This window comes from Anolis sagrei, chromosome 8, assembly GCF_037176765.1.
Source record: "Anolis sagrei isolate rAnoSag1 chromosome 8, rAnoSag1.mat, whole genome shotgun sequence".
NCBI lineage: Eukaryota > Metazoa > Chordata > Lepidosauria > Squamata > Dactyloidae > Anolis > Anolis sagrei.
The window spans coordinates 34303399-34328352 of NC_090028.1; the positions used below are offsets into that span (position 1 = coordinate 34303399).

At 41.4% G+C, this 24954-nt stretch overlaps 1 protein-coding gene across 3 annotated transcripts in view; it reads right to left on the reverse strand.

The window, feature by feature from the left end:
* Nucleotides 1-24954, reverse strand: part of RPGRIP1L (RPGRIP1 like) — a 106360-nt gene that overhangs the window by 50234 nt on the left and 31172 nt on the right. For all 3 annotated transcript variants that reach the window (XM_067471117.1, XM_067471115.1, XM_067471116.1), the window contains exons 10-17: nt 19864-20003; nt 13298-13404; nt 12981-13031; nt 10280-10459; nt 9740-9857; nt 6175-6627; nt 2278-2414; nt 1071-1434 (exon numbers count right to left, since the gene is read on the reverse strand). In XM_067471117.1, coding sequence (XP_067327218.1) covers nt 1071-1434; nt 2278-2414; nt 6175-6627; nt 9740-9857; nt 10280-10459; nt 12981-13031; nt 13298-13404; nt 19864-20003 — 1550 coding nt within the window. The remainder of the gene's footprint in view (nt 1-1070; nt 1435-2277; nt 2415-6174; nt 6628-9739; nt 9858-10279; nt 10460-12980; nt 13032-13297; nt 13405-19863; nt 20004-24954) is intronic.

The following is a 24954-nucleotide window of genomic DNA, read 5'->3' on the forward strand; positions in this document are numbered from 1 at the left end:
TGTAAACATCTGGTATGCAGGATGTATTTTCATTCACTGGGCTAAATTTGGCATATATACCCAATACGCCTAAATTTGCATACTGGTGGGGTTGGGGATTGATTTTGACATTTGGGAGTTGTAGTTGCTGGCATTTATAGTTCACCTATAATCAAAGAGCATTCTGAACTCCACCAACGATAGAATTGAACCAAACTTGGCACACAGAACTCCCATGACCAACAGAAAATACTGGAAGGGTTTGGTGGTTATTGACCTTGAGTTTTGGAGTTGTAGTTCACCTCCATCCAGAGAACACACTGTAGACTTAAAGAATGATGGATCTGGACCAAACTTGGCATGAATCCTCAATATGCCCAAATGTGAACACTGGTGGAGTTTGTGGAAAATACACCTTGACATTTGGGAGTTGTAGTTGCTGGGATTTATAGTTCACCCACAATCTGAACCCCACCAACGATAGAATTGGGCCAAACTTCCCACACAGAATCTCCATGACCAACAAAAAATACTGTGTTTTCTTATGGTCCTCTGACACCCCCACATGATGTCCCTCAGGTTGAGAAATGCTGGTCTAGGGCCAGAAATTGACCTCAAGATAGCTGGACTTGTAGGCTGAGGACAGGCATGTAGCTGAAGCCCCTCAAGCCCCCCCCCCCCCGAAATTCTCATGGTGGTTCGCGAAAAGGCCTTACTGGTGCATTATTTAAACTGTTATGTTTATTCATATCATGATCTGATCACCATACTCAATATATCCCATATGCATGGGGGTATTGGGGTAACGATACAAAAGGTTTGCTAGGGTAGACCCACTTTCACTCAGACTTAGCCCCCCCCCCCAAACAAACTCAACCCCCCCTGAATCGAAATCCTGGCTACTGGCCTGGCTGAGGATAAAGAAATGTATTTAATAAATAAATAAAAACATCATATCTGTACTTGGAAAGCTGGTGTTAACATCAATGCTGCTACTATATGCCCAGGATCTCAATTAAGTTACAGTTGAGCCTCCAAGTGCTATTTTATTATATAATTTGTACCAAAAAGAAAACAGGATAGCTCCTTACCTGAAATGTATCTATCATGTGCTAATGAAATTAAAGGCACGTTGGCTTTTCCTATATAAACCCCGTCTTCAGTTTCATTATCATCAAAAACGTACAGACTCAAGGATTCAGCTTTCAGATAGCGGTCAAGGTCCACATTCATTGACACCGGGAAGCACGCGTGATCGGCAAATTGCGGTTGGTTGCTGCTAGGAATGATGGCGGTATCGTGGTCGGCGAAATCAAAGAACTTGTAGACAACATAAGGACTTGGCTGGAGGCCACTCATTCGGCACTTCAGACTGCTGCAGCATTTTATTGTTATGTGGAGCTCATTTAAGTTTCCATCTGTGGAAGGGCTGGACTGAACCGGATTGAGCACTGGCTGTTTCAACAGGAGAAGGAAAAACATCAGAAGAGTGCAAGACCAATAACAAGCCACGAGAGTAAAGACAAAGATCCATTCAGAGAAAAAGTATTCTTACCATACATCAAGGGAACCACTGACCACATAGGGAAGCTGATGAAGAAACACAACCTACAAACAATCTACAGACCTACGAAGAAAATCCAACAAATGCTACGTTCAGCAAAGGACAAGAGGGATCCTCTCACCTTAGCAGATGTCTACCGTATGCCATGCAGCTGTGGACAAGTCTACATAAGAACCACAAAATGCAGCATTGCCCAGACACGAATCAAGGAACATGAAAGGCACTGTAGACTAATTCATCCAGAGAAGTCAGCCATAGAAGTGCACTTGATGAACAAGCCAATGACACAACATATTATTTGAGAACACAGAAGTGCTGGACCACTCTAACAATGACCATGTCAGACAACAACAATAACAACAACAACAACAACAACAACGATCTTTATTTATACCCGTGAGTTCCCGCTGTTAGCCCCAGCTTCTGCCAAGCTAGCAGTTTGAAAACATGCAAATGTGAGCAGATCAATAGGTACTGCTCCTATGAGAAGGTAACGGCGCTCCATGGAGTCATGCTGGCCACATGACCTTGGAGGTGTCTACAGACAACGCCGGTTCTTCGGCTTAGAAATTGAGATTATTACTATTTACTTCATTTATATATCGCTTTTCTCAGCCCTTGGCTGAGAGCATCAACCCTCAGAGTTGGACACAACTGGACTTAATGTCAGGGGAAAACCTTTACCTCTAATGTCCATAAACTTAATTAAGCACAATTAGAATTATTTGGCTTGCCTGGTCCTTTGTGTTCATTGTTATGTATCCCAGGGCTTTGGCTCGTTCTTTATACAATCGGATTGCTTGGTCCATGGGGACTTTTAACCTGGCCCAGTATTCCACTGTGCCATAGTTTTGGATCTCTCTTCCAACGCCTGAAAAGACAAATACATTGTACAAAAAAAAAAGGGAGTCAACTCTTGATCCAGTTCTGAGAGATCCCAGTCTCAATTCACTCAACAATCCAAAGGTGCTCAATGTAATTTCCACTGTTTTTTGGTAACAAGACACTCCATTAAAGTACAGAAAATCCAACCCTCCCTAGTAAAGTCTGGCAACTACACTCAACTTTGGAAACCCAGATGAACTGTGAAGTAACCTCTGCAGAAGGAGAGCTGACAGCATACTATTTTATTGAGAGAGATGCTTAATAAAAATGGAAGACATCGAAGGGGAGGGGAGCTGGAGCTTTGAACAGATTGTCTAAAAAGATCACGATTTTGGCACAAAAGGAATAGGAACAGATCCTCTGGAATTGGACTGCACTATTAATGGGGAGGTTGAATGAGATTTATGATCTTTATTTCATCTCGGGCCTTAGGCTCTGTTCCTCAAAAAGCAAGGAAAAAAGTTGGATCAGTCTTTACTCCAGTATTAGAAAGCAGTCCTGCCTCCTTCTTAATGATGGTTTAGAAATGTGTAATTCAAAACAACATCTGAATATTCCCTGCCTAAAAAACCCCCAATGAAATTGAAGTCATCACCATAAGCCAACTGGAGACCTAAGGGCACGCCTTAGACGTAATGTGATGTCTGCACAGGCTCTCAGCATTGTTATGGGAATGCTTTCAGTGATTGATGAAGAGACTTATGGGCAAGTAGGAGAGAAGTCTTCTTAACATGCTCGTGTTACATCCCGAATAGACTACTGCAACGCACTCTACGTGGGGCTTAGTTTGAAGACTGCCCAGAAGCTTCAACTAGTTCAACGGTCAGCAGCCAGGTTGCTCACCCGAGCGACGTACAGGGAACATACAACTCCTTTGTTACGCCAACTCCACTGGCTACCAATCAGCTTCCAAGCACAATTCAAAGTGCTAGTTTTAAACTTTAAAGCCCTAAACGGTTCTGGCCCAGACTACTTGTCCGAACGTATCTCCTGCCATGTACCGTCACGAAGTTTAAGATCCTCAGGAGAAGCCCTGCTTTCGATCCCATCACTATCGCAAACACGGTTGATGGGGACGAGAGACGGTGCCTTCTCAGCAGTAGCCCCCCGCCTATAGAACGTCCTACCTAGAGATATCAGATTGGCCACCTCCCTCTTGTCTTTTAGAAGGAAAATCAAGACCTGGTTATGGGACCAAGAGTTTGATCAGTGAGCAGCAAGTGGAAGAAGATCACACAACTTATGGCAATGAATAGACCCGGACTGGCTGTTGGATTTTAATTTTAATGGATGCGTCTTAATTAATTGTTTTAATTGTTGTTTTAATTTTAAATATTTTGATTGTACTGTGGTTGTTTTTATGATGCTAGCATCATATGATGCTTTTGTTAGGCCGCCCTGAGTCCCTCTTCAGGGGGAGAAAGGCGGAGTATAAATATAGGAAATAAATGAATAAATAAAAATAGGCCTCAGTCTGAGAGAGCCCTCAGTGTGAGGAGGCCTCTGTGGGAGAAAGACCTCAGTGTGAGGTAGTCCTCATTGTATTAGTAGATCTCAGTTTGATGTGAGAAACTTCGGTGAGAGAAGCCCCAATGTGAAGGTTGTTGTGTGTAAAAAAAAACTACTGCGTGAAGCTCTTGTGTAACTTCAGTATGAGAAGAGGCTTTGTGACAGCGAAGCTATTTATCTGTATGAGAAAGAAGCCTAGCATGGAAGCAAAGCAGGAAGTTTAAAGAACTTTGTGTGTGTTATGGAAACCTTTTCTTTTTGTATAAATAGTGCAACCATATTATTTTACTATAAAGAAAAGCCTCCAAAAGAAGATATAAAATTAAAGATACAATATTAAAAAATAAGTAGGTATTTTTAATTACAAAAATATTAGTCAAGCACTGAAGATGTTGAATGGATGCCATGACTCAGCAGAAGCTGCAGTTCTATATAAGCAGGTGAGCCTGTAGCTTAGTAAGCCTCTGTGTTAGTTTGCCTCAGAGGGAGAAACATCTCAGTCTGTGAGAAGGCCTCAGTGTGATGTAGGCCTTAATCTGTGAGAGAAGCCTTGGTATGAGAAGGCCTCGTGAGTGAAGCTGCAGTGTGAAGATTAAACTTTATTTGTGTCATGGAAATCTTGTTCTTGTAGATAGTTCAACCATATTATTTTGCTATAAAGAAAAGCCTCCTACTGGAGATATAACACTGGTCTCTGTGTTTTTGTTCTTCTTATCACTTTTGGCTACTGGTGCTGGGTCATGCTGCTGCTAATAAATTAATCTGCTGTACATTTATGAGGGGGGAGTGGGTCTTTTGTTAATAAGCACACTCTTCCAGCAATTTCTACCTGCAAATTCATTCTATTGGGAATGCAAGGTCAAGTCTATACACTTCTCTTACCAATACCAATAGGAAATGGTTCAGCGATGTAAGTTTGGACTGTTAATTGGATTGATGTTTTCAATTAGGTTGCATATTATGTTATTCTTTTTTTAAACTGTAGCTGTAGTTGCATAAGATATCTATAACTGGGAAATGATGACTATAATGGACATTTGATATTTTCATAAGATTTACTGAAAGAAAACTTTGCCTGTGCATGGAATGTTCCAACACAAATATTGGCAAATATAATAAGCAGAGGCATCTGTTCATCTGTTTTTTAGATGACTCAGTAGTATTTTACAGTCTGCTGGCCCTAGATCTACCAATCTGAATGACAACTGTAAGGAATGTATCTATTTGGTTCGGGCCAATAATAACAGATAACTTTCTAAAGTAACACCAAAACAAAGAGCATGGAAGATGGTAGTGCCTTCACTTGCCATGATACCAAAGGTAGGCATAATAATAATAATAATAATAATAATAATAATAATTTATTTTTAGACCGCCCTATCTCCCCAGAGGGACTCAGGATGGTTTACACATACAGAGACAAATATTCAATGCCCAGCATATAGCAAAATATTACAGCAGTAGATCAAACTGAGATCTAGTAATATAATGAGGACTACCTCACACTGAGGTCTTTCTCCCACAGAGGCCTTCTCACACTGAGGGCTCTCTCAGACTGAGGCCTATTTTTATTTATTCATTTATTTACTATATTATACTAATAAAATAAAATAAAATATCTAAATAAAGACACAGCACAGCTAATCAATAAACAAATACAAATTAAAGGCATAGTCATCAATAATACATAGGGACCAAAGGACAACTTCCTACCTCTAATGCAAGCCCAAATTACTGTTTTTGTAATTCCTTCTCAAAATGGCAGCAGGAAGTGATGTCATGTCACATCTTGTCACCATTTTGAGAAAGACTGCAGAGGAAAACAGAGGGTAGTAGAATGAGAGTGCAGGTAGGGATGGAGATGGGCATTTCCCCCATGTTTTCAAGCATATGGTGATATTTCTGCATGGTCTGGGGAAAAACTTAATTGAAAATCAATTTATATTTTAAGAATTGGGGGGTTGGAGGAGTGGGTGGGTTTCAGAGGCTGCAAATTTGAACTCTATGGGGTACATGAACCCCATATGTTGCATTACATTATATGAGGCAAACTATTCTAATCCATGGACTAGTTTAAAGCACTGAGTAGGCATGCTCATTAATTTCTAATACATCTTCCTTGTCTCAACATGAAGAAATTCCAGTTCATCAAAAGTCCTAGATTGATGCTTGGTGCTATAATTTTTTAGGTTCTCGTACTTATAAACAGTATTGCAACAGACATGACCAAAACTCACCCACTAAAATGGCGGAACCGTAGATTCTCCCATTCTGTTCCAACATCTCATGGAATCTCAGCTGACAGGCAGCGGTTGTCTCAAAGTCCATGCCATAGGCGTGGTGGATCTCCAACGTCGCAGTGTTTTTCTGCAGATACTGCAAAAAGAAATCATCCATCCGTACAAGATACTGGGAGGTAAAGTTGTAGGTTGGGTTAAGGCCGCGGATGATGGGGGTTGTCTGAAGTTCGAAATCATAGAAGGCATAGGTACAGAACGTTGCAGGCTCCTGGTCCCCAAAGGACTTGGCTGCTTCGGCAGAAAAGATCACTCTGCCGATGTGGATTTCAAACAAGTTCTCTCCTCGCTCTAAGTGGGTGGTTTCATTGAACTCATCGACAGGATCATCAGGCAGGATTTCTGGTCTGAACTTGTATTGCTTGGTACCATAAGCAATATCCTTCAGCTGGGCTACAAAGTAAAAAAAAAAAAAGATGTGCATGGGATTTAACTCATTGCAAACTCCCACAAATCTGATAATTCTAGACGTTATATGATACTAGCTGTACCTGCCACGCGTTGCTGTGGCCAACCTTCCCTCCCTCTTTCTCTCCCTCATTCTCTCCTTCCTTCCCTCTTTCCTTCCTTTCCTCTTTTTCTTTCCCTATTTCTCTTCTTTCTTCCATCTCTACCTGTTTCTTTCCTCCCTTTCTTTGCTCTTTGGTTACATCCTTCCTTCTCTCCTTCCTTCCCTCTCTTTTTCCTTTCACTTTTTTATTTCCTTCTCTCCTTCCTTGTTTCTCTACCTTTCTTTCTTTCCTTCCTTCTTTCCCTCCTTCTCTCCTTCCTTCCTCCCCCTCTTCATTCCTTCCCTCTTTCTCTCCTTCACTCGTTACTTCTTGACTGTCCCATTTAATATTGTATTTATATCTTACATAGAAAGAAGGAAAAGGAGGAAGGAAGGAAGGAGGGACAGGAAGGAAGGAAAAAGAAAGGGAGGGAGGGAAGGAGGAGGGAAAGAAGTGAAGGAAGGAAAAGAAAGGAGGGACAGGAAGGAAGGAAGGAAGGAAGGAAGGAAGGAAGGAAGGAAGGAAGGAAGGAAGGAGAAGGAAGGAAGAAGGAAGGAAGGGAGGAAAGGAAGGAGGAGGATGAAGAAAGGAGGGAGGGAAGGAAATGAAGGGGAAGGAAATGAAGAAAGAGAAAGAAGGAGGAAAGAAAGGGAGGGAGGAAGGAAGGAAAAGAAGAAAAGGAAGGAAAGGAAGAAAGAAGGAGGGACAGGAAGGAAGGGAAGGAGGGAAAGAAGGAAAGGAAGGAGAAGGAAGGAAGAAAAGGAAAGAAAGGGAGGAAGTAGAGAGAGGAAAGAAGGGAAGGGAGTGAGGGAGAGAAGGAAGGTCCTTCAATCAAGCACCATCGACCTTCCTCGCCTCCTCCTCCTCCTCCCCTTCTTCCTTCCCTGCCACTCATCCACCCTTTCCTCTTCCAACAGGGAAAGGAGGAGGAGACTGCCCTCCTGACATAGCAGAGAAAGAGAAGGGGCTCCATGCGGCAAGCCTCCACCTCCACTCCCATGGTGCCCACTCTCGCTTGTGTGTGTGTGGCCATACACGAGCAGCTGGCTCCTTATGCTTTAACGGCCGGCTGTTTCCCTGCGAGGAGAAGAGGGCATGGGCATGGGTCTCTTTCTGGGCATGCAGTTTCTCCTTTGTGGACATGCAGTTTAGAAGTCCTTTCTGCTTTTTGTTTTCGTTGTTTTTTGAGTGAAGGACATACATTGGCCTGATAGCTGTATTGTGTACAAATTTGGTGTCAACTCCCCCAGTGGTTTTTGAGTTCTGTTAATCCCACAAACGAACATTACATTTTTATTTATATAGATAGAATACAAAACAACAAAGATGGCTCCTGTTTCATAAATCTGAAGGAACCTCGGACATTTAGTTGATTACAAGACACTAGAAAAAGTACTAGGCCTCAGATATTGGATCTTGACCTTTTGCATAGAAAGCTGGTATGCTCTCCCTTGTGGCTATAACTATTCCAGTGGGATTGAGGAAATTATTCATTTCCCACAGCTCCTCATCATCTTGTCCAGTGGCCATGTTGTATACAAGACTCTGGGAACAAAACTTCAACTTTCTACCCTTCCCTAGCAACTTATTTTTCAATACAACTAGCTTGAGCACACGGCATTACCTTGGTTATTTGAAAAAGTCAATTTTTAATTGTACATAATGCATAAGGTTGTGGGTGAACTACAGCTCACATCATGCCAAGTTAATCCCAAGAAACTCCCATCCGTACTTATGTTGGGCAAGTTTGCTCTAGATGCATTCATCTAAGGGTTCAGTGTGCTCTCTGGCTGTAGGGTAAACTACAACTCCCACAATGGTAAGTCAGTCCCCTCAAACCCCTCCAGTAGGCTGAGTTAGTTTCCCTGGCTGTGGGTGAACTACAACTCCCAGAAATGAAGATCAGTTCCCCCCAAACCCCTTCATCAATCCAATTTCAGCATATCAGGTATGGGTGCCAAGTTTGGCCCAGTTCCATCAGTGTTTGGGTTCACAGTGCTTTCTGGATGTAGGTGAACTACAACTCCCCCAATTCAAGGTGAATTTTCCCTGAAAGGCCTCCAGTATTTTTTGCTGGTCATGGGGGCTCTGTGTGCCAAGTTTGGTCCAATTCCATCTTTAATGGAGTTCAGAGTGCTCACTGTTTGCAGGTGAACTATAAATTCCAGTACCTACAACTCCAAAATGTCCAGGCCAATTCTCCTCAAAACCCACCAGTATTCAAAATTGGGGCTGCCTTTGAAGACTGTTCAGAATCTACAAATGGTCCAAAGGGTGGCAGCCAAATGGCTCACCAGAGTGGCATACAGGGAGCATACAACCTACCTGTTAGGTCAGCTCCACTGGCTGCCAATCTGCTATCGAGCACAATTCAAAGTGCTGGCTTTAGTCTAAAAAGCTCTAAATGGTTCTGGCCCATCTTATCTGTCAGAATGTATCTCCCTCTAAGCATCATGGAGTTTAAGATCATCTGGGGAGGCCCTACTCTCGGTCACACCTCCTTCGCAGGTGCGACTGGCGGAGACGAGAGACAGGGCCTTCTCAGTGGTGGCCCCTGAGCTGTGGAACTCCCTTCCCAGCGATGTTAGATCAGCCCCCTTTCTTCTGACCTTCCGCAAGAAAGTGAAAATGTGGCTTTGTGACCAAGCCTTTAGAGAACTTGTGCGTTAGCTAGACTTGGAACAATGTGCAATGACCATTGGAACAGCCCATATTACACTCATGGATTACGTATTTAACTCTTATTTTATTGTTTTTAAATGTTTTAATTGTTTTTTTTAATTCTATTTTAATATTTATTTAAGTGTACATTGTGTTTTAGGTAATCAAATTGTTGCCTGTAGGTAAAGCTGCTTTGAATCCTCTCCGGGGCGAGAAAGGCAGGATAGAAATGTAGTAAATAAATAAATAAACAAATAAATATTTGGAAACTAATTGTTTCATCCCCTTTTATATATATTTGTATAAGACAAATCTTTCTTCCTCCACTGAAACTAGATGGCTGATCACCTTACCTTCCAATTTTCGGATACGCATGGCTCTAACGTCAAGAAGATGGACATACTGTTCCAGTTTTAATTCATAATCTTGCTGCAATGCCTCCATTTTATGTGTCACAGATTCAACCTCGACCTGAAAAATGTAAAGAAGGGTGGTCATCATCAAATTTTCAAAGGGCTGCCACATGGAAGTTTATCCCCCCCCCCCCCCCCGCCTTTGCTCTAACTGGCAAGATTTGAACCAATAGATGCAAATGAATCTATTCCATACATCACACCTTGTTACAAATTATATGGTCATCTAAGCACAATTTTCAGGTCTCTCTCTCCTGACTGGCTTGAAAAATATTTCTCAGTGATAAAGTATTAAGAGTTGAGTCATATTTCTTTTTAAAAAAGAACTTACTGCAAAATTCAAAATTGGTTGGACATCAGTTAATGAAGATTAGTTACTGCATGAAATCTTATATTCATCCATCTTAATAATCAGATTGTACCCCATCCCCACAAAAAAACAATACTAGCAGTCAACTGCACAGTAAACGAATTAGCTACCTGATAATCTTTGTTAATTTTATGCTGTACAATTAACATATTGCGTGTCTTTTCAAGCTCTTGAACGGTTTCTGCGTGGGTTGCTTGGAGCTCACGCATGGAACGCTCCAAGTCCTTCTGGATGTCGTCTTCTACTTTCTCCAAAAACGTGAGGTCTCCGTTTGTCTGCTGCCTACGAACCTAAACCGCAAAAGTTGACAGTGGACTAATTAGATTTTTTTGTCTTGAAAGTTTCATGTTTAATTGAAACAGATGGACTTCTCGCTTCCTAGCACTGAAATAAATCTGTGCTTGGACCCCAATCCTGCCAATTTCTCAATGCTTCACGGGAGACAATGAAAGCAACTAAGAACTACTTAATAATTGGATTTTGCTGGTTGATGCAATACATCTTTATTCAGAAATATGTCCAAATGAGTTTAACAGGATTTGGTCATTTCAAGAAGAGCCGGCATATCACTAGTAACTAAGGGCTGGAAGCAGTAGTCGTCTGCATGCCTACTACTCAGTCAACTTTAAACCATAAATTTTAAATTTACCTTCTATTACTACGGTATTTTAATCTTTGTGTTATATGTATTTTACTGCACTGTTTTAATATATGTATTGTATTATATGTGTTTTATGTTTTGACAGTGTTGTGCTTTACCTTGAGCCATGAAGAGAAGCAGGTAACACATAAAAATTATTATTATTATTATTATTATTGTTATTATAACCTACTCCCAGGTTATGGTTCCATATATCATGGTTAACGTACACTGCAACCTGAACTCAAATGGAGGAGATCCCTGGCTTTAAATGCAAATTCTTTGGGAAAGTCCTATGGAAGTCAGTGGTCCACAGGAAACTTGAACACACATAGACACAAAATGTACATTGTAAATTTGTGTATATTTACTCAGAATTAAATACTGCTGTGTTTAGTAGGACTTACTTCTTAGGCAAGCATGTATAAAATTGTGTCTTTAGTGAACTTTCTCAGCCTGGGTTTCCATTTGCCATTTGCAACATTGACATAATAATAACTTGGTACAATGATATCTTAGAAGGATGTTGCAGTAACTACAAGATACTGTGAGAAATATTAAAAATTAACTAAGCACTGAAAGGGTTAAATGGATGCAATGACTCAGCAAAAGCTGCAGTCCTATATAAGCAGGTATGTCTGTAGCTTAATAGCCATCAGTCTGAGGTAAACCTCAGTGGGAGAAAGGTCTCAGTCTGTGAGAAGATCTCACAATGTAAGGTAGGCCTTTGCCTGTGAGAGAAGCCTCGGTGTGAGAAGGTCTCAGTTTTAGTCTCTGAGAGGTTTCTTTGGGAGAAGGGTCTCAGAGTGTTAGTAGGCCTCAGTATAAGAAGACCTCAGTATTAGTTCACCTCAGTCTGTGAGAAGTCTCTGTGAGAGAAAGGCCTCAGTGTGAGATAGGCCTCAGTGTTAGTAGGCCTCAGTTTGAGAAGGCCTGGTGTCAGAAGCTTTGGTGAGAGAAAGCTCCAGTGTGTGAAGGCTGTTGTGTGTAAAAAGCTACTGTGTGAAGCTCCCGTGTAAGTTCGGTGTAAGAAGAGGCTCTGTGAGAGTGAAGCTGTTTATCTGCATGAGAAAGAAGTCCAGCATGGAAGCACAGAAGGAAGTATAAAGGACTTTACTTGTCTTATGGAAGCCTTGTTCTTGTAAATAGTCCAACCATATTATTTTACTGCAAAGAAAAGCCTCCTAAGGAAGAGATAACATTGGTCTGTGTGTTTTTGTTCTTTTTTTCACTTTGGGCTACTGGTGCTGGGTCATGCTGCTACTGATAAATTACTCTTCTGTACCTTTATGAGGAGAGTCTTTTGTTATTAAGCAGTCTACACATAGATACTATGTGTAGACTGCTTTGGATATTCTAACCACTATAACTAAATATTATTTATATATTATTAGGAGTATTCATAGAGTATTTGAGTGTGCTATGTTAATGGAAGCCATGAAAAAAAGTACTATACAAAATTGAGATTTATCTATACTTTCTGAATAGAAGTAGCAATGTTATCAGTAAGGGGTGGATGGGAATCTATTTAAGTATATAAGCAGCATAGCCTTTTCTATTCCTTCTTTTTTTCTTTCACATCATTGCAATTCCGTTGTAAACAGCAGAATTACAAACAAGGAGGAAGGTGGAAATGCATTTCCCCACATGGTGCTTTTATAAATAAACAAGTAGCCAATGTTAGGGTACAGGGAGGAGAGAAAATGCTTATGTTTCCAGAGTGTAACACTTTAGTTTGGCATTGGCTTTGACATCCTACAGAATTATTGTTATATCCTTCAGGATCTGTAAACAAAATTTTGTTTTGATCCGACCTGCAGCGGGACAATGTGAGAACAGGAAAGGCAACTGTTAGTGCTCTAAGCCAAAGACGGAAGGAAGGAAAATATCAAGCAAAACCATGTAAACTTAAGGTTAATTCACTTTCAATGTTGCAATGAAATATGCAAGGAAACTGAAAAAGTTCTGCCCTGTCCTCTTTCAGTTTGCATTTTTCCATTTCCTACTGAAATGGAAGAGCAACGTTAACGGGTAGGTACAAGCAAGAAGCATTAGCTGGTGAAAGGAGCACGAGGGAAGGCTTTGTCGAAAAGCCAGGCCTTGTGAGTATAACATTTTATGAGGACCAGAGAGTTTGAAAAGGCGGCAGGCAACAGTTTCTGCTAAGTTACCTTTATCAGCATGAGAGCCTCGCTGAGTTCAGCCACGTCGACGTCGCTCTCCTGAAACGGAGACAATCAACAGGAAGGCATTGTTCAAGGGGAAAGAATGAATTATGGAGCGAGGCAGTGAGACTACACCATGCATTCACACCCGAACATGACATTTCGCTGGATTATCATGAATAAGTAAACTCTGTCATATCCCTGCATCCTTTAGCCTTTGCTTTTAAGAAAGGAGTATTTGCATACAATATGGAAACCTCCCCCAACAATCTCTGCCTCTGTCCTTTTTCGAAGGAGAAGACAAAGAAGAATAGAAAGTTCACCTTGGTGAAGAACTTCATGCGGTTCTTCATTTCGTCCAGCTGTTGCTTCTGCTCCAGGTACTGCAAACGCAGATCTTGGTTCTCCTGGGCCAGTTTTTCATTTTGGTCTCCAGAAGGAAAGACAAAAAGACAGGTCTTAGTAGAAACCAACAGGAACTTATTTATTAATTATTTATTTACAGTATTTATATTCCACCCTTCTCACCGCGCAGGGGACTCAGGGCAAATTACAATGTAATAATAATAAGCCAGAACAACAAATCACAAAACAAAAAAATACAAATTGCAATAAAATAAACAATATAACATTAAAGTATAAAACATCAAAGCAGATAAACAATATACACAGGACATAGAAACCAAACATAATGACAAAGAGGGGGCCGCATGTACATAAAATGATTTAAAAACTCAGGGTGAGATAAAGGGGCAGAACTATTTGTAAGGGAGAACTCATAGAGACACAGGGAAATAAACAAACCTTTGTACAAGGTGGGGGGGGGGGGGGCTCCTGGGACAAGAATGTTGAGGGAGCAATAGCATAAAATTATGTGACTACTCTCCAAAAGCACAATGGCAGAGCCAGGTCTTGAGACTCTTTTTAAAGGTTTCTAAAGTAGGGGCTTTCCTAATCTCTCCGGGCAATGAATTCCAGAGTCGGGGGGCCACAGAGGAAAAGGCTCTCTCTCTCGTACCCACAAGGCGAGTCTGAGAAATTGGCAAGGACGAAAGGAGGGCCTTCCCCAAAGATCGAAGAGTTTGGCCTGGTTCATGGAGAGAGATACGGTCACGAAGGTAGACGGGTACATATACATGGCAACATTCAATGCCATAGACACACAACACATATAGACAAACAGTCAGAGGCTATTTAACATTCCAACTTTTTCTGGCCACCAGGGGAGCTGTCGCTTCACTATCCATCTGCGACACTGATGAAGTACTTCTTCATTCCCCGCATGCTTGCTGGAGATTTTTTATGGCCTCATAAATTAGTTAAATTAGCCTCCCCACATAAGTGGTACCTAAATTTCCTACTTGACAGATGCAACTGTCTATCAGGTTGCAAAGGTTGACAACAAGCTATACAGAATTGGTTGGAAGCTCACTCCAACCCAAGCTGGCTTTGAACTCATGACCTTTCGGTCAGTAGTGATCTTAATACAGCTGACTCCCAGCCAGCTGCGCCACAGACCCGGTGAGACTAAGCCCAACTTGAGACAAAGCCCAAGTAAACCCTACTCTACTCTTCCATTGTACCATTCCTACACACATTTACCGCAAATGTACTTATGAAGCCCCTTGGAAGTGGTAGGACTGCACAAGATTTCGCTATTCTACCTGAGTGGGAACCAATCTCTGCAATGAGGCAAAGTCATTAATTGCATTTTGAAATCTAAGAAAGCCCCTGGAGAAGACATTATTCCTCCAAAACTCTTCAAGAAAATGCTGAATGGTGGAGCCCATTTCTTGCTAGCCTATTTCCCAAGATAAACAGCCCGGGGGAAATGCCACGTGGGTGGAAAATGAGCATTGTATTTCCTATCTATAAGAAAGGTGGTAGGAATGACCCTCAATTAGCTTGGTCAACATCACATCAAAGCAAAATAATAATAATAATAATCAGCATCATCATCAGCATCGTTTTTATACCCCGCCACCATCTCCCCAAAGGGGACTCAGGGAGGCTAACATGAGGCCACGCCCAAAGATACAATACAACAAAATAAAATGCAAAAAACAGACAACAAAAACTACATCAGATTAAAATACATACAATAGCAAAGTAAAATAAATAAAGCAAATTGACATAGCATGAAATCGGACACAATGGGCAGGCCAAATGGACGAGGTAAAATGATGAAACTCTGTATGAGATAGGAATAATAATTAAAAAATGTAATTGAGAGGAGCCCCAAAAAGGATGATCAGTGGGGCTAGGCTTTCTGTTTAGGAAGGGGGAAAGTGAATCATAGGGGCAGCACGGTAGATAGAACAAACAGAAATGGGATAAATGGTCACTCTCCAAAGGCACATCAGAAGAGTCAAGTTTTCAAATTTTTCTCGAATATGCTCAACACCACTTATCTAATGTGTTTTCAGATCCAAATAAGACGTCTCAATATTTACTGTTTTTTAATTTAATTTTAAATGTATATCCACACACTAATATTTACTTGTTTTTTTTAAATTGCTTTGTTTTAAATTGTCATTAAATTGTGTGTTTGTTGGCTGCCTTGAGTCCTAACAAGGACAAAGGTGGGTGATAAATAAAGTTAATATTACTACTACTAAAGTAAAGGTAAAGGTTTCCCTTGATATTAAGTCTAGTTGTGTCCAATTCTGGGAGATGGTGCTCATCTCCATTTCTAAGCTGAAGAGCCAACGTTGTTCATAGACACCTCCAAGGTCATGTGGCCAGCATGGCTGCATGGAGTGCCGTTACCTTCCTGCAGAAGCGGTACCTATTGATCTACTCACATTTGCATGTTTTCGAACTACTAGTTTGGCAGAAGCTGGACCTAACAATGGGAGCTCACCCTGCTCCCGAGATTTGAACTGCTGACCATTTGGTCAGCAGGTTCAGCAGCTCAGTGGTTTAACCCACTGCACCACCGGGGGGGGGGGGGGCACTGCTACTGCTGCTGCTACTACTACTACTACTACTACTACTAACAATAATGATATTCTAATAATCAACACCTCGCTGTTGGCTTTCATTATTCTTCATCATGGGGATGTCTCAAAATTCAGCCCTTCAGAGCCAGTTTGGGGGATGCATAAAGGCTGCCTTGAGGATAGAGAGATCAATTTTCCAGGCAAGAGACATCTTTATACATACACTGTCAATTCAGTCTGCATATATTAGTTTAAGCCACTAGCCTTTGCACTAGCATAAAATACAAGGGTTTATTTTAGCATTTAGGAGACAATAACATTGATGCCTATAGGATCTTTTAGGGCTTCTTCTGTCTGTCTTTAGGGCATAGGTTGCAGTTCCTTTTCCTCCCTTGTCTCCCACTTTTTCTAGAGTAATTGGACACAGAAAGAAGCTTGGTGCCCTAGACATAAATATTTTAATGTTTCAGAGCCATATTGTTCAATGTTATCATAGATATAATGTGTATCTCTATGTATGTATGGAATTCTGTAAAGATTATGAATTTTTTTGGTTTGCATATAATTTGGGCCATGGTCTACAATTTAATTTAAGCAAGGACCATGAAAGCTTTAAGATGACTCTTTGTCCATATCAATTACGGCACAAACCTTTGGGCTGATCCATTCTTTTTGGGTGAAAAACAAAGGATTTACACTCCATCACAAATAAGGTAAGATGCAGAAAGAAAGTTTTTGGATCCTTCATAGAAACAATCTTAGACATATAGACCCAAATCCCATTGTTAGTGCCAACTAGAGTAGACCAGTGGAATTAACAGATCCTAGATGTTCATTTACCAAGCTCTCAATTATTTAATGGGTTTATTCCTGCTCGAACTAGCAACGTATTTCAGAAGTCTTGTGTGAAACTAGACTAATGGATCTATACAGCTACTTGTGTAACTTGATCAAGATTGTGCATTGTGAGCATGCAGCAATCTTCTCCTGCTACTATACACAAACAGGGAACTTAAGAAAACAAAGATTATGATAATCGCTTGCTAAAACAAACAGCTGTCAAAACCCGCTCATGCTAGTCCCATCATCTGTAATCAATATGCATAGGGTGCTGACCTACGCACTCATGCTAAAAAGACAAACAAAATAAAGATTCTTAAACCTGCAATTAATTTAAACATTAAACTGCATTTAAACCTTCCTAACCAAAAGAATGACAAAACCTGAAACTAATCTGCTCATTGAGCTGGGAGTGGAAGGCAAGGGATGGAGAGAGGGCGAAGGGGAGCAAAGCAAAGAGCCAAAGTGGTTTGGCATTATCTAAACCAGTGTTTCACAACCCCTAGGGGGGTTGTGAGGGGTGTCAGAGGGGTCGCCAAGATCACCAAAAAACACAGTATTTTTGTTGGTCATTGGGGTTCTCTGTGGGAGGTTTGGCCCACTTCTGTCGTTGGTCAGGTTAGGAATGCTCTTTGATTGTAGGTGAACTATAAATCCCAGCAACCCCAAATATGAAGGTCTATTTTCCCCAAACTCTACCAGTGTTCACAATTGGGCATATTGAGTTTGGTCCAAATCCATCATTATTTGAGTCCACAGTGCTCTCTAGATATAGGTGAACTACAACTCCAAAAATCAAGGTCAATGCCACCAAACCCTTCCAGTATTTTCCATTGGTCATGGGAGTTCTGTGTGCCAAGTTTAGTTCAATTCCATCATTAGTGGAGTTCAGAATGCTCTTTGGTTGTAGGTGAACTATAAATCTCAGCAACTACAACTCCCAAATGAAAAAAAACCAATAACCCCACCAATATCCAAATTGGGAGTGCCAAATTTGGTTCAGTGAATGAAAATACATCCTGCATATCAGATATTTACACGACGATTCATAACAGTAGAAAAATTACAGTTATGAAGTAACAACAAAAATAATTTTATGGTTGGGGGTCAGCACAACATGAGGAACTGAGGAAGGGGTCATGGCATTATGAAGGTTGAGAACCACTGATCTAAACGAACATATGACATTTTCAAATGGCTAAACTGACAGGATAGAAAAGAGAAAGGAGAAATTCTCCTGATTTGTCAACCAGCTCAATTAGAAGACTAGTCCACTTCTTTGAATCTTGAAATACCACTGTGCCAGAGAGAAAGGTAACCCTTACCGCTGACAATACTGTGAAAGGGTTTCTTAGTTTATTTGTTTGCTGGGTATAGAGAATCTTTTAATCATGGCAGCTCCCACATAAAGTAGTATATTTTTCACTTGCTTTTCAGTTTGGAAAAATATCCAAGTTCTGCGACTATGGGTCTACCTTAATTGGTTTTGGACACGGCAACCAACTAAACTTAAGCTCCATATCATTCCCCTGCTTGTCTAAACCACAAAGGGTGAGAGGAAGGACCCTGTAAAACTCTAAGAAGCCCAAGGCAGCATAGTTTATGGTGAGGCATGCCAGGTGCTGCCGTATCACAATGTCCATAGGCCAACATGGTTCCATAGGGATAGACAAAATAGGAAGGAAGAGGTCTCCTAGTCAAAATTGGACATTCTGACTAAGGGTGCATCTATACAATAAAAATAATGCAGTTTGACACCATTTTAACTGACATGGCTCAATATTTCAAAATCATAGGAGCTGTGATTTTTATAAAATCTTTAGCCTTCTCTGCTAAAGAGTGCTGATGTCTCTCCAAGCTACAACTCCCACCATTCCATAGTACTGAGCAATGGCAGTTTAAGTGATGTCAAAACATTACTTTTCCAGCGTAGATGCACCTTGTGTCTCTGGAAATCTGCTGACGGCCAGGTATGTCAGAAATATTAAATATTAACTAGCTATTTTTAGTTACAAAAATGTGAGTCAAGCACTGAAAGTTTAAATGGATGCAACAACTCATCAAAAGCTGCAGTTCTATATAAGCAGGTTTGCCTGTAGCTTAGTAGGCCTTTGTGTAAATTTGCCTCAGTAGGAGAAAGGTCTCCGTCTGTGAGAAGGCATCGCAATGTCAGGTAGGCCTCAGTCTGTGAGAGAAGCCTCTGTTTGAGCTAGGCCTCAGTCTGTGAGAAAAGCCTCTGTGTGAGATAGGCCAGTTCTATATAAGCAGGTGTGCCTGTAGCTTAGTAGGCCTTGGTGTTAGTTTGGCTTAGTAGGAGAAAGGTCTCAGTCTGTGAGAAGGCCTCGCAGCATCAGGTAGGCCTCAGTCTGTGAGAGAAGCCTCTGTGTGAGGTAGGCCAGTTCTATATAAGCAGGCGTGCCTGTAGCTTAGCAGGCCTCTCTGTTAGTTTGGCTTAGTAGGAGAAAGGTCTCAGTCTGTGAGAAGGCCTCGCAGCATCAGGTAGGCCTCAGTCTGTGAGAGAAGCCTCTGTGTGAGGTAGGCCAGTTCTATATAAGCAGATGTGCCTGTAGCTTAGTAGGCCTCTCTGTTAGTTTGCCTTAGTGGGAGAAAGGTCTCAGTCTGTGAGGACTCGCCTCGTGAGGAAGGCCTCAGTCTGTGAGAGAAGCCTCTGTGTGAGGTAGGCCTTAGTTTGTGTGCTATGCCTTGGTATGAGAACGCCTCGTGTGTGGAGCTCCAGTGTGAAGGTTGAACTTTATTTGTGCGATGGAAACCTTGTTCTTGTAAATATTGCAGCCATATTATTTTGTTATAATGAAATGCCTCCTAAGGAAGACATAACATTGCTCTGTGTGTTGTTGTTCTTTTTATCACTTTAGGCTACTGGTGATGCTGCTGATAAGTTACTGTGCTGTGCATATATGAGGAGGGTCTTTGTTAATAAGCCAACTCACCCAACAAGGCACATAATACTTCCATAAATAGGACAGAAAATCTAACCTGGTACAAGGGAGATTCCTATGTTGTTGGATATACAACCTTACCAAGTTGGGGGAAAAATAACCATTCATGTGCACATCACACCCTAAGCTTCCTTTCCTGCAATATACCTCGTTCCACTTTTATTCTGTCCAGGATGTTATTTTTATCTACCAAATCGGACTTTAAGGCAGCCTCGAGCTGAGCAATCTCCACCTTCAGCTGCTGCTCCTTCAGCTTCCATTTCTGGTCATGGGTCACACCGAAGGCACTGAGGGATAAAAAGAAGGAAAATAAGCCAAGCATCAAAGACAAAAGAAAGAGATCCACAAATGGCGTGTGAAGAACGCTCAGCAATCGACCCCAACAGCAAATAATGAGAAAGGGAGGTGGGTTAGAAGGAGGAAAGTCATTTTAGCGGCCGAGATCATTGTCATCATGTCTTAGGAATTAAGCAAACACATGCTGGTCTGCTGCTGTTGAAACGGAGGCGCCTTTCTGAGGCTGCGGTCATGGAAGATGAAAGGGTTTGTGGGATGAGCAACAGGGCTGGCCTCAATTTAGAGCCAGAGGAGCTGGCAGACTCCAAACACTGGTGGGGGCTCGGGGAGGAATTCAGAGCTCGATTCCAGAGGAATCCGCCACTCAAAACCTCAGCAACAGACTACTGACAGAACCATCTTTTCCACAGAGGACCGTCTCCATGTACAAGAGATTTGATTTCCCACCTGATCTGGTTTTTAAAGTGGGAGGGAAGGGAGGATGCCCGAGGCCAGTTGCCTGTCCAAAGGAACATCGGCCACAAAGGAACGGCCATTCTCCCATCACAAAATGGGTCTTCTGTAATGTATTAAAAAGCCTTTGTACTCTTAAGCCAACTTTATAGCCTTAAACCAAAAGATCTGTGTTGTTAACATGGCCAAGAAGGCAACAGCACGGTTCTTGAAGACCACGAAAAGGAGGAGAGGAAAATATGGCCCAGAAAATACAAGATTCAGAACTTGAAAACCAGCATGGATGTTTAAAACTACACTTTTTTGCATCCAAATGTCTTGTGTGTTATGAGTTTCTGTGTGTGTGAGCTCCCTCTGTCAGCTCTGGCTCCCCATGTGAGAACATGAGAGAAGCCTCCCACAAGGACGGTAAAACATCAAAAAAACATCCTGCCGTCCCCTGGGCAACGTCCTTGCAGATGGCCAATTCTCACACACCAGAAGCGACTTGCAGTTTCTCAAGCTGCTCCTGACACGGAAAAAAAACCTCCACAATGAATTTCAGAAGTTATATAAGAGTCCATACTATTATTGAATGCAGATGTCGGAAGCTATAGAACAAATAAAGAAATCAGATTTTTAGATGTTAGTTCATTGCTACAAAGCCTTTGAGTTGATTATATATAGCCTAAGCCCACATCTCCTTGTGTGAACTTGCTCTTGTCTTAAGTTTCTTGGAAAACACTTTGTCTCACTCCCAACTCCATCACAGGTATATTTTGTGAAGGCATTGGTTTGTTTGCCGAAAGCTTCTCAGTTATTTGTAAAGTCAATTAAAAACACACACAGTTTTTGTGAAACTTCCATAACAAGGCCTTTGAAGGTGATTTTTACTGACCACAGGTGATCAAGTGAGTGGCCAAGTACATATCTGGTTCAATGCCATGCCGTAATTCCCTGCCTGTTCTTATGCAATTGCTTATAGATCATCCTTAACTGCTTGGCCTGTGATCTTATCCTTGAAGAACTGACCATGCTCTGCCTTTTGGCATCGTATCGGCAAAACCGCATTAATACTCATGACCTGGAAAGCATGGGACATTCCAGCCATGATCTGGACAGACAACATGTTCTTTCTCATTTCCCGTTTCCCAGATCTATTAAATGGGAGTAACAACAAACACCTGGAAATAGCTTTTGTAAGAATGATTTGAAAAAGCTGCAACTGGGATGAGTCTCAAAATGGGTAGGAAGATAAGTTTCAACTTCTTGAGGTGCAGAGTTGTGTGGTAAGTGTTGGAGTTCAGCCTATGATTGTGTTTCAGGATCAGAGTGCTTTGGATGTGAGGAATGATGTAAATGAGGTTCAAGATGGCAATGGTTTGGTCAGTGATATTGATGCAGAGAATGACAGAGAGGCACCTGTTTCAAGAGTAGTTTCCAATGAGAATGTTCCTACACAGGGTATAGGGATGATGGTTTACTCCCTGAATTGCTCCCAGAGAGTTCCCAGGATTTGGGGCCTGAAAACAACTTGGCACTTGCAGGGACTAATGAGCGTATAGACAGGCGGGTCGAAATTAGTCAAAACAGACAGTTCGACCAAGGCCCTCGGTGTTCTGCCAGGCTTTGACAGATAAGGATGAGAGGCATTCAGGGAAAATGAAACTAATTTCTGAGTGCTTGTAATGGCTTAATGTGAGGATATATAGTTCCATGCATAGGAAATATAGTCAGATGAAGCATCATTTTAGAATCCTGCTAAGTTCTTGCTCTTTTCATGGTAGCCCTACTTGAAAAATCATGTTTAAGGATTTCTTGCTGAATGGTTTGACCCATTGTCTCTGGTGATTACCTATTCATGCCTTGGATCAACATTTCCCCGTTTCTTTGGATTTTATTAGAGAAGCCTGGACTTTGATTCTGAACTTTGCTGAACTATACCTTGGACTAATTTGTTCCTGCTTATCTTCTTACCTAATTGGATTTACCTATTCCCTTAAAGTGCTTTTTCTACTTTACTGCTTTTATTTATCTTCAATAAAAAAAGGATTGTTTTCCTACTCAATGTGTGGTGTTTTGAAGTCAGAGGGATACTCCTGTTCAGGAGTGCAACAGTATGATCACATCTATGGTGTGTATTTTATGTCTGTTGCTGTTGTATGCTTTCAAGTCCTTACTGATTTATGGGACCTTTGGAAGCCAAAGGGCACGACTTGCCTACAGTCATCCAGTGGGTTTCCACGGCCAAGTGAAAAATCAAACTCTAGTTTCCAAAGTCAAAGTCCAGTGCTCAAACCAATACACCACACTGGCTCCTAAATTAACTTACACATTCTTTTCAGTTGCTGAATAAGTTCATTGAGTTCAGTTTTAACAGCCCTGTATACATTTCCAACCTTGGAATCTGTCCTTCGTTAAAACTCGGAAGAGCCTACAACTCCACTTTCTCCAAATCCACATAATGCTAACTTTAAAGGAATACAAGATCATTCCAAAAATCAATATGCAGTTATCATCTCCTTTACATTTAGGACTGGATTCCTCTGGAATGTCTTTGGAGTTCATTTAGAAAAAAAATATCCTGCTACATTTTGAAAACCATCTGGGTTTACAGAAGGGCTGGTTATGCAGCAGATGGTACGCAGGAGGACTGGATCAGTATTAGAGGGTCAAAGGAAAGCAAAGGCTTGCAACTCGCATTCCTAAGGAAAACTGGCCTCTTGGATTTCCACAGTCATCTGATCAGAACACCAAAATTATTATTGATTATGAAATACTAGTTGAGCTAGACATACTGTTGATGTTTGGATAAGAATTTATTATTTTGGGGTTTTGTTTTTGTTTGACGATACCTGAAGGAGGGAACTGATGACCACCAATAGCAAAAAATGTGCATATATGGTCATTTGTTTACTTATTTAAAAATTAAATAAGCTTAATGTGTCTTGGCCTCTATCAAAGCTGATCTTCTTTGGGGATTACACTAATAAATAAAAATACAATTCCATTATATTGTGTTGTCCTTTACAATATGTAGCACAAGCCCTTTCCATCACCATATTGGCAACCCTGTGTGAAAATTAAGCTTTTTTCCAGGAGCGCACAATAATATGTTGGCGTGGTTCCTGCTGCAAATACTACAGCAATTTGATTTTTGTGAACTCTTACACAAAACGTCTGGATCTGCAGCTCTTAGGCCCTTTCCACACCGCTGAATAAAATCCCGCATTTTCTGCTTTGAACTGGAATATATGGCAGTGTGGACTCAGATAACCCAATTCAAAGCAGAGATAGTATATTCTGTCTTGATATTCTGGGTTATATCTGTGTGGAAGGGCCCTGAAACGAATGGGTGGATTGAACAAAGGTATCTGATAGATTTCACTTCCCCTCTCAATATTCTTGTCAATTTAAAGATAGATAAATGTTCATTTAAATATTTTGCAGAGAAAATGGGAATTTAAATACTGATGTTGAATGGCTCAAGATGGCAGGCTCATGCAGCAACAGGACAGAATGGAATTTGGGGGGGGGGGGGATTGGCAAAAGTCAGAAGGAAAGACTAGCTCACTGATAAAGAGAGTAGCAAGGAATGGGAATGACACCCTTATGAAACTCCATAGGATCTCTATATTCAACTTAGATTTCAGATAAACCAACGGTAAGCTTTCTATACCTCTAAGGCAGTGGTTTCCAACATGTGGTCCGTGGACCACCAGTGGTCTGCAAGAATGAAAATACGGTCCATGGCCTCATCATTACTACACGGTTGCCTCGAAACCACGTAGCAATGAGAGTGACTGGTCTTGCAAAACACTCTTATAGTGCGAGGCAATTTGGATGTCGGAGGGGAGATGCTGACTACCCATGAAAGATTACTACTACAACATCAGCACTATATTATTAAATATGGGCTTCTGTGGGTGAGCAGATGGCAGCTACTAGATGGCATATTTGTTGTTTATTTGTTCAGTCGCTCCCAACTCTTCTTGACGTCATGGACCAGCCCAGGCCAGAGCTTCCTGTCGGCCGTCACCAACCCCAGCTCTTTCAGAGTCAAGCCAGTCACTTCAAGGATACCATCCATCCAGCTTGCCCTTGGTCGGCCCCTCTTTCTTTTTCCTTCCATTTTCCCCAGCATCATTGTCTTCTCTAAGCTTTCCTTTCTTCTCATGATGTGGCCAAAGTGCTTCATCTTTGCCTCTCATATCCTCCCCTCCAATGAGCAGTTGGGCTTTATTTCCTGAAGTATAGACTGGTTGGATCTTCTTGCGGTCCAAGGCACTCTCAAAATTTTCCTCCAACACCACAGTTCAAAAACATCTATATTCCTTTGCTCAGTCTTCCCTAGCTCTCACATCCATAGGTTACTACGGGGAAATACCATTGCTTTAACTATGTGGATCTTCATTGCCAGTGTGATGTCTACTCTTCACTATTTTATTGAGATTGTTCATTGCTCTCCTCCCAAGAAGCAAACGTCTTCTGATTTCCTGGCTGCTGTCT